The sequence below is a fragment of the Porites lutea genome, chromosome 10 (genome assembly GCF_958299795.1).
Source record: "Porites lutea chromosome 10, jaPorLute2.1, whole genome shotgun sequence".
In the NCBI taxonomy this organism is placed as follows: Eukaryota; Metazoa; Cnidaria; class Anthozoa; order Scleractinia; family Poritidae; genus Porites; species Porites lutea.
In genome coordinates, this window is record NC_133210.1 from 30,960,483 (window position 1) to 30,974,280 (window position 13,798).

Below are 13,798 nucleotides of genomic sequence, written 5' to 3' on the forward strand. Positions count from 1 at the left end.
TGTACTAGTGCACAAAGCATGACAGATACCTTGTAGACATTGTTTGGGTTAATTGCTCGCTTCAATCGTTCGCGAACTGCCATAGCTGTGTGGATGGTAGTGGGCACAGCAGACAAGAGTTCAACAAGAGCAATGTCATAAAAAGTACGAGACTCGCTGGTTAGATATAACAGGCGAGTGGGTATACAGGAAATTCATTCATGCACCATTTACTGTATTTCAATTGTCTTACCTCATTCATTGTCGGCGTTTTACCCACGTGAACCAAGAATTTGCTTTATACACTGTAAAAATATTGTTTTACTCGTTATATCATTTATTTGAGATCATGATATTGAATGCTTGTTAGAAATCTGAAAAATTGTGGTGGTGAAAATTCATGGAATAACTCCTCCATGCATGTGTTGTGTAATGCACCTTTTGAAGATTAAATCCTGCATTGTTACAAACGATGTGAAGTCTTATCCGTCATAGTTTATCGTGTCGGCCTTTGCTATTTTTTTTATGCCTACTTGTGGATTTTGACCTCATAGGTAGAATTATGTTTTATGGTCAGGCGTTAGCTTAACAGACGTTTTTTTCTGTGCGGATTACATGTAGTTTTTAATTGAAACCTAGGCTAAAGCAAAGGTCCAAAGCTTTGAATTTTTATCTACCTCCTCCTTGATGACGAGTGATGGTGTAAGTCTTGTCCTTGTTAGACCTGACTGTCATCCTCACAGATTTCTTTACTAGGTCTCCGTCATCCACTTGGATAACTAAACAAGACTAAGCTGAATTTAAAACCTTAAAATGCTCTCTGGAAAGCAAAACTGCTTAAAAAAACTAACCTCTTGTATGTGTGTATCTTATCGTGATAGCTCTTTTGTGACACCTTGTGCCAACATCTACAATTTCCTCTGAAGGGACATCAGGCTCTGGATTCTCCATCTCTTTTTACTTAGGTCGATTAAAATATAGGTATGATGACAAAATTTTCTGTGCACTTCGAGGTAAACCTAAGATATCGCCGTTATCTCCGTTCACGAATATTGCTTCGCTTAGCTAAAATTAAGTCTTATTTTCCTTTCGGGGAAAATACAGGAAGTCATTGGAATTCAGTGGGTGTGAGTAACAGCTAAGGAGAAATTTTAGTTTGATCATATCCTGATATCTTGGTTGCACTTGTCTGCGCGTCATCGACATAACAATGAATTGTTGTCCCATATGAATTTGATCGCTGATCGATAGTTCATCAACATAGTTCGTTTTAAGTTAAGAAAAGAAGACACGCAGAGAAAAAGTTGAACTTTGCTTTTATTGCATCCGAACAGATATAACTTTGTTTTTTCTTCTATGCAATTTTAAGTTGGCATACATGTAGGCAAGTTCCTGTCAGGTAAACAAGAAACAACAGAGCTTGTGTTACATTACAAATTATAGGTTTACAGGCTTATTGCAGTAAATGTTTATGCGCACTTGGCGAAGAGGGCGTAGATTGCACTATGATTCAGTTGTCAAGAAGGTGTGAGATAAGTCTAAACATAAGTGATTCAGTGTGCGTGGATCATTTTAATTCGAACTCCAAGTTATGTCATCCTGTTATCTTCTGTGAGTTTTTTGTAGCGGTGAATACTTGTAAACGCGTATTTTCAAATATCCACCTGAATCTAGTCGAGATCGACACGTTCTTGTTCCATCCAAAATCCGTCACTATCCTCCAAATAGAAATCTAGGGAAGAAGGTATAATAAATTTGAAACAGAGTTTTGTTTAAGGAGCTAGGTAATGCATTTTAGCAAGTTCGCAGTGAGGATAATCAATAAAAATAGCGTTTCAGACATTGAAGGAGTATTAAAATAACATGCAAGTACAAAAAAGGCATGAGTGGACAAAAGCGAAGAGGGATTGAATGCCCTTCAGCTTGTGAGCTTTTTATATTTTATATCTGTTGTTTACCACTTTAACTGAATTATGTCGATGAAGAGACAGGCATTTGTTCGTCACGAACCGGTGATTTTGTCATTTGGAAGAAATGTTCCTGTGCGAATAATTGGCAAATCTAAACAAAATTGACACCGTCGCTGTTACCGTCAGTTCGAATAAATAAAATGATGGGTTCTAATCTCTTCCATGTACGAACCTCCATCGTCGCGGTATCTGCGAACCACGAATCGATTTGCGTTCTTAGAAACGATCTCCATCTTTGTATATTGCCTTCCATGTGCCTTTCTTTCTTTTTTGCTTACCAAATAGGCGTTGGGCAACTTAAGTCCTAACGATTTAACCAGAAGCACGAGGTATAAGAGCAGGCATTAAACACTCATGATTTTGAATCATTTAATCTTAGAACAGTGGAAATTCAAACCTTTGTGCGGTCGATAAAAAATTGTTACTTCTCACTCCTCATCGTCTGCCCCTATGTTCACGACGTCGACGTAATCATATTGATTTGGTTCGTCATTCCCGTGTCCCGCCATTGCTCCGCACAACTGTGATCGCGACGTTAGCGTTTTGGCACGGTTTTAAAGTTGCTAACAATTGAATAGCAAATCACCTAGGCAATATGTCGTCATGCGTTTGAGCCGCTGGGTCGCTCATTGAAGCTGAGGATTTTAGCATTCAAATCAGCGGGTCTGGTTAAGGAAGCACACTACCACCATTGATTGTTAAAATATTCAAACTTTATTTTCTAGGCTATAACCACTACGTCTTATTAAACACACATTGAAAGCATGTTTTTCATCCCTTCCGGCCTACTTCGAAGACTTTAGAATCTGGAAAGGAATGACAGAAATGAAGTTGAGGTAAAAATAGATCGAAATGACGACAAGCCGGGGAATTTATTTAGGGGAAGCAGACCTTTTAGTGCGACGAGACTTAATCACGGCGCGCGTATATTCTTCCGTCTGTATATACAGCAAATTGTTTGGATAATAACTGACCGGAACAAGTCAGGTAGAATAGAACCGTAGAGGATTGTAAGTACAGAGGAGAAGTGCAAACAGGGCAAAGCTGCTTACCTTAGACTTTTACCCTTCTCCCATCAAAGTTAAAGTTTTTTCCTCGTGCATCAACGAAGTATTCTTTAATATAAGGAAAGGAAAGAAGAGTTTGTTGTAGATGTATTTGAATATCAATTGCAAAAGTGAATTTAAAACTCCCTCAGTGTCTTATCCAAATTTCGGTATGTACACGAAGTCCTATAATTTCACCACTGAAACGAGAGCTACTGAGCAATATTTTCCTATGGTACTTTTCATCATGCTGTACAAGGTGGTTCTAACTTTTGAGTCTATGGATGAAAACCTAATTTGCGACCGCTCAAACAAAAGCTACTGAGCATTGTGTTCCTCTGGTTTATTTTGCAAAACAAGGCGGTTATATCTTTTGAGTTTATTATGTCTTCTCAGAGAAAATTTACTGAGTAGACTTTACTGCGTTGATTGTGAGTACGGACGCTACCTCCATTATCTTTATATCTTCTGATCTCAAGAACGTTCGCCTTGGATGTAACAAGCTTAAGTCTTCGATACTGTCTTCCGTTGTTAGTCTCGTCTTTACTTTCAGCGACATATCCGTTCGAGACTTGAAATTCTGAAAATGTGTAAAGAACTCGATTTGTTAATGGCTAGTTCATTTCGCAGTAGTCGGAATAAAACCAGACGAAAAGATGAAATGGAACTGACCTCTTTCTGGAGTGTAAAATATCGTGACCTCTGCTGTGTCATCGTCGATTCCTATTTGGATTACCTCGCAGTATTTTGCGTGTTCTGGCTCATTTGGGTTGTATCCATCTCCCATTTTGTTCGCCTTTTTTGCTTAGAAAGTAGTTTCTCTTCTAATAAGATTGTTTGGGCCATAGCTTTAGCGCATGTTTTGTACCGTTGACGTCATTATCACGTGAGAGGTTTTTTACATTGTTTTCCGTTTTTTATTTTTGACACCCACGCGCGTTTGCTTGAAGTAAGGTGCGCGTTTACGTAATAGTAAAGATCGTTATTTGTAGCGCAGGTTAATTTATGCTTGCGTGGGGCAGAAAATAATCCACGGCTTCCTTTCTTAACATTAAAAACCATTTATTTTGATTAATTTCCACGAACTAAGAACAGATACATTCAACTACGCTTTGTCCACTAAAAATTAAATGGAGAATCGAAGGTTAAGGCTCCTCTTCAAAACGTCTGGAACTGAATAAAAGGACAATTGCAATTACATTAGTTTAAGTCAAGATATTTCAGTTCTGTGACACTGCATCTTACTTTTTTGCACGTTTGAGCTACATTCTTTTTTCATGCTGACGTCCTAGCTTAATAGTATATATTGTAAAGAGGGCGCGCACAAGTATCTTCTCTTCCGCGACGTTACACACATCGGAGAAATGGCTGCGTCACAACGTCTGTAGTATTCCGCGTATTACGCGATGAAATACGGCTTAATTCTTGTGAACTGCAATGTCAATTTCGTACCTTGTGTTTAGTTGTCTACCCAAACAATCTCCGGTTCTGTGATCCAAAATCCGTCAGTATGTATGTGGTATTCTTGGAGAAAAATTTTAAGTTTTTAGTCATTCATTTGCACTTGATCTCAACAACTAAGGGAAATAAACAGTATTATTTACCTCCTCTCCTCTCTCGAGTGAGTTCAATTGTATCCCCATTCTTGGACACAATGGTCAATAGTCGATTTCCTGAACGTTTTTGTTCCAAGAAAATTGTTCCTCCGTCTACGTCAAATTCTATCAAACAAAGCAAGGCATTGGACATCTTTACAACATACGCAATTCCCTGTTTTGGTCAAACAAAGGTAGAAAACGCTTTATTTACCTCCTCGTCCTACAGACTTGTAGAATACTGTAACATCGCAGCGACGAACACCTCGTCTTCCTAATTGTACAATTTCGCAATAATCGTCCATTGGTTCTGGATTTTGATGGCCCCTCGACATCTTCAGTTTTGACGGTTGTTTAGCGTGGAAACTTTTGTCTGTGACGGAATGTTCATTTCATTCTCAAAATTAAATTTAAGCGCCAAATGCCTTTATTGTTCATAGATATTTATGCGGTCACGTGATTAGCATGCGCATGGCAGGATTATCTTTTTTCCAAATGACCTAAGAATTTTTGCTTGGCTGAGTACGTTCGCAGAAATCAGTCATTAACGACAGAATTCAATGTCATACATTATTTCTTTCATTAACTCTATTCAGTGAATAAACTGTGTTGTCCTTGGGACGGATTTTGCCCCTGTGATGTGATTTTCATACCCTCGCCACAAATATCCCATGACGCTTGTACACGTGCATAGTCTGTACGTTTTGTAAGGTGACAAATTCTTAGCCCTGAGATTGTGCGACAACGTTACAAAAGAAACGTGTACTTCGTCTATATTAGTCAGAGAGACGCAGTTTGCACCTCACATTTTTTTAATTTTAAACCAAAGTCGAATAAAAAGATGTTAACAGTGTATAGAAATCAGATCGATTGCTAATATAAATTCCTACTGTCGACATTTTTTTAGACGGACATGCTAAACCCTTGTGGTTGTTTCATGCTCATGACCTACAATAAGAACAAAAGATTAGTTTTGATGAGCAGACTAATTGTTACACTTGATACCTATCAATCAAATTAATACGTGTTATTTTTAGCTTTTCGGCTATATGAAGCCACATACAGCTGTATTTCAATTATTACAATTGAAGATAATTTATCGCTTTATTCAACAATGATAGATTATTTGGGATAAGTATTTTAATAATCAGTTCTACTCCAAGTGGGTACCGTGTAAATCTTTGTTAGGGGTTCCATGTGACTAGAAACCTCGCCAGGCCAATTAACGAGAGGTACCAAGACTCTAAATTTTTCCACAGCTCTTTATTCTTTTTGCAGAAACTGCTCCTTCTCTCCAACTTCTAATGAACAAGCCAATCACCAGCGAATTTACACACGTTTGAGTTAGCTGACCATACGAATTTTTCATTGCAAATTTTCAGTATGGCTTAACTTGTGAAGAATAGCGCAGCTACACTGTCGTCCTTGACATGTACTAAAGAACCAATGAAATGCTGCAGTAGTGGTAAAACTACTCAGTGAACCAAACATGCAAAACAGGAACTTCAGTATATCATTACTGAATTTTTCAAGGAATTTAACTAGTCAAATTACCTTACTTTGCCCTCAATCATACTCTAAATGTCTTGGGTTCAGTTAACCAGTATCCATCAGTGTTCATTGAGTATACTAAAACACAAAATATGCAACTTAAATGGGGAACAGTTTGCTAGTGTAGATAGAAACTTTTTACTTCAAAGCGCATTATTTACCTCCTCCTTTTTGGCGTCTGATTTGAAAAATGTGATTTTCGTCCCTGTTCATTACGACGGTTATATCGCGGTAATTCTGCAACGAATCTTCCCTTACTTTGCAGCCTCCTTTAATCTTAAACTCTAAGACAATTGACACAACCAGAAGTTGATTAGAGTGAGATAGATCTAGTGGAAAAGCTGAAAAGCGTTCAGAATAACATCTACGCACTTACTTCTGGTTTGAGATACGTAGTAGATTGTGACATCTGGAAACCAGTGCCAATGCCTTCCAACCTTAATAATTTCAAAGTATGGACCAGATGGATCTTCGGGCTCCCTTCCGCTCATGCTGCTTTGTCGATCAATCCGTTTTGTATTCACTGAAGGGACTTGAACTTTGCTTACGAGTAGATAGCATTACTCTCGCGCGTTTTCCCGCGCACGCGCGCGTAAGTAGGCGTAAAATTTACGGCAAGAAATGTAGATTTGGTCTAAACAATGCATGCCGTCTGACGCATATTTTCAGCCCGATATGTTAAGTCCTTACAGCTGCGCTTTTATCAAGAAAAATAGTGAGGTTGGTCAAACGCGGCTAGCTTGTTATTTTGAAATGTTATGTATTTAAAATGCGAAAAGATGGGAAAAGCGACGTGCGCAATGGCTAATGTATGCATATTTTTGTGAATAACTTACGCGCAGTCTTGCACACGCACGTAGCACTGTGTTGTTTCATTCAAGCGCAAAATGGTTTGTGCTTCATTCACTGAATCCATAGGTTGCTGCATTCAGCACCATTTGCCCTAAAGGAGATTTGGGGTGTCGCGTTCCGTAATTTTTTCTTATCACAACATTTGTCAACAGCAGACTAAGCTTATCTACGAAATGCAATTAAACAGCGTAATAGGAGAATCCACATTTTGATCATATTTCATCATAATTTTTCCCTGGGCAGCTCAATATTTGCGAGTGTGAAAATCAGACGCTAATATATTTCACGCTTTTTTACGAACAATGTAGTTGTTCCGGGATAAAAGTTGTTGTATTATCAAGCAATTACGTAAAGTATTTCCCGCGTTTAAGGCAAAAGCTCGATTGTTCTTAGACACAACAACGTGGTCACGAATTTCTCTTTATTGTTCTAATTAGAGTGTACAGGTAATTAGCACTGCCGTGCTAGGTATTGCAACTTGTCACGGTAGTCTTCTAGTTCAATTGCGCCGGCTATCTGATAAAAAGAAACGAAACTCGTGTTATTAGATCTCATGAGTGTTGTAAATTTTCTTTGTTTTGCAACATTGTTCGTTTCAAAATGAAAGGTCCATGCAAAAATATATATCTGTATCCACCTTGATATTAATTCAGGTTGACTTGATCTTCAGTCATCCAAAATCCGTCATCGTTCTCCAGATAGTACTCTAAATATTAAGATTTTTTGAGATATTTATGTCATTTTCAAAAATGCGTTAAAAAAATCCGTAATGTAAGCGGTCTGAGTAACTGCATATACCTCCATCGTCGTACCGGCGAACCACAAATCGATTTGCTTTGCTAGAAACAATATTCAACATGGTATAGTCCCTTCCATGTCTTGTTCTTTGTTTTTCACTTACTAAATAGGCGTTGACAATTTTAAACCCTAGCAATGCAACCAGAAATACACGGTATAAGATCGCGTATACAAAATTTCTGTCGCGAGGTGATATTCTAAGGTGGAATATTGTACTAAATGCAAACCTTTGTTCGGTCGATAGAAAATGGTAACTTCTGAATCGCTATTGTCTTCCCCTATGTTTACTACTTCAATGTAGTCGTTTTGACTTGCCTCGTATACTTCATGTCCTGACATATTTCCTCGCTTTTCAAATATTTTGATCGATACGTTCTTAACACTTGGCGCAAATAGCTTGTGCGTCGTAAAAGAATTGCGTAGACCTCCTTTGCGCAAACTCAATTAGATCGCATTTCGTCATATGCTATATTTATCATGCAATGTTGGATAATGGAGACAAGTTCTCGTCCTTCGGTAGACCGACTTCTACAAGCAAAAACTCAACCAAAACTCCTTGTTTGACAAGACATATGAAACTTTATTTCTACTGAGACATATACAGCGACATAACATTCAGCACAAACACACAATTTCTTCTCTCCTCTTGCCTAACGCCGAGGACTTGAAATTCTGAAAAAGAAATGCAAATAAGACACTGAAAAGAGAAGCATTGAGACCTAAAATACTTGGCTTATTTGGGACTGACAGTACATGAAGATTCTTTGACTTCACTTGGGAAGTTACCCTAAACACAGTTTTACAGCAAGACAACGTGTCAACAGGCCGACGCAGAAGTATATGCTTGAAAGGAAGCTAAAACTTAATAGAATCTTGAAGGAAGCTACAGCTCTCGCGGAATTGATGTTAAATTTTTCCCTTGCCGGACACTCGCAGATTATGGTGTAAAAACGTCACTTACCTTCAGTCTTTCTACGCTCATTCACCAATCCTTGACGTTCACTGTGGATGCGTCCACGGCTAGTTCGGGAGGAGTGATTGTATACTTATTCTGAACTTTTGGAAGGCTACCATCTCTTGTTATTTTAATGACACTTCCATGGGAGGCCAGAATTCGCAACGTTTCTATGCCGTATGAAGAAACGGGATCTTTCAGTAAAAATCCGTTATCGACATGGTACTCTGTGAAAAGGAATAGTCGGGTTAGAACCATCGTTCCTGCTTACTTTCTACACGCAGCTTAATTTGTTCCTACCTCCGCCCACACGACCAGGCTTTCGATAAACGTTTATAACACCATGGGTCGGAACCCATATCTTAAGAATTTCATAAAGATTTCCGCCGTAAGGGTCAGGTGGCTGTGCCATAGTGAAGTTTCCAAAAAATAAGCGTTGATACTAAATTGATACTCCCTTTCTCTGCGCAAAAAAACGCAATAACACCGCTTCGTGTGCGGCGTTTTATTCCCTCCCGAATTATTGTACGAAAGCTGACCAATCAAACTATGCCAACAACAAAATTTTCTATTTTCGACAGTCTTAAATATTAACACGAGAAATTTGACCAATAGCAGCTCTAAGAATAGGGAAAGTCCGGTGATTTCAGGCGCATTCCCGCCGAAGATATTAAGAAATGATGTCTTCCGTTGCCTTGGTTGCGCAGCGAAAAAAGTGCAAGCAAGCAAATTTTTAAGATCGCCAGCTAGATGACAGCATTGCTTGAGGTTTGTACAAGTGTACGCCCATTTTTGTTAGTTAACCTGTTCAATGCTAGAAGTACTGTTTATGTTAGTTACCAAAAAATACATGCTGCTGGATAATAATTGTAACTCAGAGTAAATAATAATGATAAGTAAAAAGAATAATAGTTGTGGAGGAGAAGTGAATAAATTGCTGTGCATCTTTTCGCCTAGATCGCAAGGCGAGTTTAAGCATTTATTTCAGAAACTGCGAGTATAGTTCATCACTATCCTTGCATTTGCTGTGCATGATTTGAAGTCCGTATCTAATTCAACACACGTCAAGAATACGATATTGTATTACCCTCTGTAAAACTGCCCTCTCCTTATGAAATCCTTGTATCTTCAGTTTGTTTCCTGTTATTGTAAAGTTAGTCTGTTTACCATATCCGATTTTTTTTTTTTTTTGGAATGTGCCCGTGTTCAAATTTTTGTTGTTATGAAACTACTTTTGAACGTCGCAATCGTTTTAAGATGAGTAGTATGGTGCCCTTCAAAGCCAGCACTTGGTTTCACCAGAGAATTGTTTACAGTAGCAGTTTTTCTACACAGCTTTGCCACCCTGTATTTCACATACTTTGCAGCGAAGCGTTAAATATATGTTTTCTGGTATATCTCTGTATTTTTACACTTATGTTAGAGTATTTTTTCCTAAGGGGATATTGAAGTCGAAATTTATGGTTATAACCTTGGTCTGTGCGTGATATAGCTTAGATAGAAAACATGTTCTGGATTCGATTGGGATTAAACAGGAATGATGGAGCAGTTTCTTAGTGGTGTGCTTGCAATAACAATGCAGTATTTTCTGATGTGACCATATTTCGTGACACATCGTTCTTGAAGACTTCATTGCGTCTTTTACTCCTGAAGTTGGTGTCAGTAATCAGATTATATTGACTATATTATCTCTGTCTCAGGTTTGTTAGAGCTGTTTGTGGTCGTGTTGTGATGTGACAAGTTTACCACATTGCAACTGACTCCAGGGCAAATTCTAGTCTAGTACATATAACTGTTTCTCAGCTTAAACATTGTGTGTCACTACAACTGTGTATTCCATGGGGTAATTTAAATTTTTTAAGGGTAATTTACAATTGTAACTGTTGTTTTCAGGCTCTAAAACAATGGCTACACTTGTAAAAGTTTTATTAAATTGACCTCTGGCGAAGTTCATTGAGCGTTCAAAGTGATAAGCCAAATCTTTTATTTCTTACTAGTAACAGAATTCGTTAGTTTGCTCTATACTTGAATTACACGTTCTCGTCGTTGCAAAGGTCGATTTCAAAAAGAAAAAAATTGCAGCAAACAACAGACTAATACATTCTTCCTCGGTCGGCTAGCCTTTTAGAGCTAAATGTAAAACTGTCTTGTACAGTTTAATAAACAGTACCATAGGAAAATACTGCGCAGTAGCTTTCATTTGACTGGTCTTCATCCACAGACTCAAAAGTAAGAACCACCTTGTACAGCATAGTAAACAGCTTGACAGGAAACTACCGCTTAGTAGCTTTCATTGAAATGGTCACACTTAAGGATTTCATCCACAGACTCAAAAGTTAGAACCGGCTTGTACAGCATAATAAACAGTACCACAGGAAAGTACTGCTCAGAAACTCTCATTTGAATGGTCACACTTTAGGATTTTATGTATACACCTAAAATTAGGAACTACATAGAAGATCATAATAAACAGTACCATGAGAAATTACTGCTCATTTGTTTTTATTTGAGGTTTTATGTAGTATTTCCTCCCAAAACTCTAACCCTATAGTCAGCCTGTACAATATCAAAAGCCATGCCTTAGTTATATCTTGCTACTCCTTTTTTGAGCCTCACAATACGAATTAATATAGCAGCTATATCTCAGTAACTCTAAACACACAACGTGAACTAAACCCACCATACCTTAATCTCCTTGTTAAAGAAGACCAAGCCAGGATCTTTATAGATAATTTCTCAATTTGCTTCTTTGATTCTCGCGAGAAATATCCTCGCGTGAGCTACTCGAAACAGATTAACGTGTCAGAACATTTCCTTTACTGCGCCTTCATGATCAAAGTACACCGACAATACTCTACTGCACGCAAATTCATTTTGGTCGATTTTCATGTCCTTGTTCTTTCCTTCTATCATTTAAGCCTCTGACACACTACGAAGCAAATTTGTGTGTATCAAAGTCTTTGAAATAGCTTCAAAGCAGTTAATTTTGCTCTGAAATTATCAAAACTTAGATTCTCCTCACATATACCTGTCACCCCAAGATGTCAAGTGGACATTTCGCTCAAATCGGCAGCGTGTCGCCTCACCTTGAAAACTTTTCAATGGATAAGGCTTCTTTTGTTTTCGTCAGAGAAAACATTTTTATAAAGCATCTGCGGTTTGTGTTGTTTGTTATGTCAATGATAAAGTATGTGCTTAGAAAGTAGTTTTAATTTTGTTTAACAATTAAAAGGTTGTGGATGGTTAAGAATCGAAAGTGCTAAGGTTATCATCTTTTACACGGAATGCGCTTGCAAAGCAAGTCTTTTGTTGTTTAGCACGCCACAGGAGAAATATTACCTTATATGGTCATTTCTGTCCTTCATAACGGCTCACCTGATCGATCGTTGAGTTGAGACAAGGCGCTAAAAAATCAACGTTTGGGCTTCAGAGGTGTCCATAATATTCGAACTGTTCGAGACTATACTTTGCGTGCAGTGGCTGCCATCTGCATAAAATTCGATGTTGGGCTGGGTGAATAAATACAAACTAAAGTTACCGCAGACAAGCTGTCTGTAACGTTGACACACTGTCCTGGTCTGCTGGAGGCTGATTGGTTGATATGCATATGCTTGTCAAAACACACTTCAATGGGGGCATCCCTTCAGGCTGTTTTCAAGTATTATTCACATTATCTGCTCTCCCACGTTGCTTTTGGAATTTAATGTTCGCCAGTATTACGCTACAGTGCACATCTCTGCTTTCCTAAGTAATATGGCTGAATCTACTGACGGAAAGAATCTGGAGACGCAACTAAAAAAGGTTGCCTTAGCGTCTGCCTGTACGCTTACAGGACCAACAGCATTTGAACCTCCGGAGCCAGGTCATGGTTCGTTTTACAAAGACTAGCTGCTTGTGTGGCTTCTCAACTCGCCATGCAGTGCTAACATTACCTCTTTGTTTAACAGATGACGGCTCCGAGAGTGTAGAAGACAAGGTAAGAAAAGTCAGACAAGATGGCAGTGTATACAAATGGGATCTAAAAGAAGATGACGCAGGTAAATAACAACTTTATAATTGTTTTTATCTCAGATCTTTTACTCTTTCATCGCTCCAGTCGAAAACTGAAACAATATCTGCACTTTCATTTTCCTACCACCGAACAATTCTGACAGAAAGGTGCTTCTGCTCGAAGTTCTCAGTATTTTTACCTGGATTTGCACTCTAAAAATTCCATCAACAGAAACAACACAAACTGTGGTCGTTAATTAATGTGAGTGCATCGCGTTTCAGAAGCGTTTCCGCTCAGTTAATGAGTTCCTTATTGTACAGAGACCTATGTAAATCAACTGATACTTTGTCAGTTTCGCTGTGTTAATCTTTAAAGCCATTTGCATACGTATTGGTATTAAACTAAAGAAGGACATGCATTGTGTCTGTATTTCTCTTTTGAAAGATCTCTCTAGTTTCTATAGAGGATGATTTTTGACAAGGAATCAAACTAAGTTATTGTTGAAAACGAATCAGACATTTCGGTATTTAACTTTTGGCACTGGAATCTGATCTATCATATTTACTTTCAGGCAAGAATAGCCAAGAATAGAGGTCCTGTCTGGATGAAAGGGCATCTGCTATCATCAAAGAAAGATCCTTGACCTGTCACAAACCAGCTTGTGATCAAAGAAGATGATTTTTCATTCGTAGAGTGGTCATTCAGGCGAGATCGCGTTGCAGTTCAAAAATATTTTCTTTTATCTAGAACTAAACCCTTTGAGGTTTCAAAGTGTGGTTATCATTCCCCTTTTAAGAAGATAAGAAAAACCGTCAATACCATACGATAGTACTTAATAATAACTTTGTTTTGAATGAACACGATGCCGGAATTTATCCACAGACTTAAACGCTCAATCAACCTTTTACGGCGTAGCAAATAAAAATGCACTGCTTAGTGTAGCTTCAATTTGAGTGCCAAAGGCCAGTTTTATAGCTTTATTCACAGCCAAATTATTATTATTATCATAAGATACAGTAAAACGAAAGACTACTACTTGAACGTCATTGTTCCTTTCCTTT

The 13,798-nt window shown here is 38.1% G+C and overlaps 1 protein-coding gene and 1 long non-coding RNA gene across 7 annotated transcripts in view; both read right to left on the minus strand.

The window, feature by feature from the left end:
• LOC140950989 (uncharacterized) overlaps positions 1–6,810 on the minus strand; it is a 7,088-nt gene extending 278 nt beyond the window's left edge. Inside the window, exons 1-14 of one of the 2 annotated variants that reach the window (XM_073400208.1) lie at positions 6,518–6,810; positions 6,303–6,425; positions 6,145–6,219; positions 4,805–5,538; positions 4,600–4,716; positions 4,448–4,519; positions 3,668–4,168; positions 3,444–3,575; positions 3,002–3,064; positions 2,347–2,755; positions 2,122–2,253; positions 831–1,711; positions 657–758; positions 233–284 (exon numbers count right to left, since the gene is read on the minus strand). In XM_073400208.1, coding sequence (XP_073256309.1) covers positions 6,161–6,219; positions 6,303–6,425; positions 6,518–6,632 — 297 coding nt within the window. In that variant the 5' untranslated portion in view covers positions 6,633–6,810 and the 3' untranslated portion in view covers positions 233–284; positions 657–758; positions 831–1,711; ... (7 more) ...; positions 4,805–5,538; positions 6,145–6,160. Of the gene's footprint in view, positions 1–232; positions 285–656; positions 759–830; positions 1,712–2,121; positions 2,254–2,346; positions 2,756–3,001; positions 3,065–3,443; positions 3,576–3,667; positions 4,169–4,447; positions 4,520–4,599; positions 4,717–4,804; positions 5,539–6,144; positions 6,220–6,302; positions 6,426–6,517 lie in introns of those variants that run through there. The other variant, XM_073400207.1, reaches the window with a different exon arrangement.
• Positions 6,811–7,494: 684 nt separating this feature from the next.
• LOC140950990 (uncharacterized) lies at positions 7,495–9,324 on the minus strand. 5 transcript variants are annotated; one of them, XR_012167228.1, is made up of 6 exons: positions 9,047–9,324; positions 8,753–8,973; positions 8,019–8,463; positions 7,792–7,920; positions 7,631–7,699; positions 7,495–7,509 (listed from the first exon to the last, which is right to left on the minus strand). It is a non-coding gene; the product is annotated as an uncharacterized lncRNA (long non-coding RNA). The 5 variants fall into 5 exon arrangements; XR_012167230.1 differs by lacking the exon at positions 7,792–7,920 and having other exon boundaries at positions 9,047–9,321; XR_012167227.1 differs by lacking the exon at positions 7,495–7,509 and having other exon boundaries at positions 7,612–7,699; positions 9,047–9,322.
• Between the last annotated feature and the right edge of the window lie 4,474 nt (positions 9,325–13,798).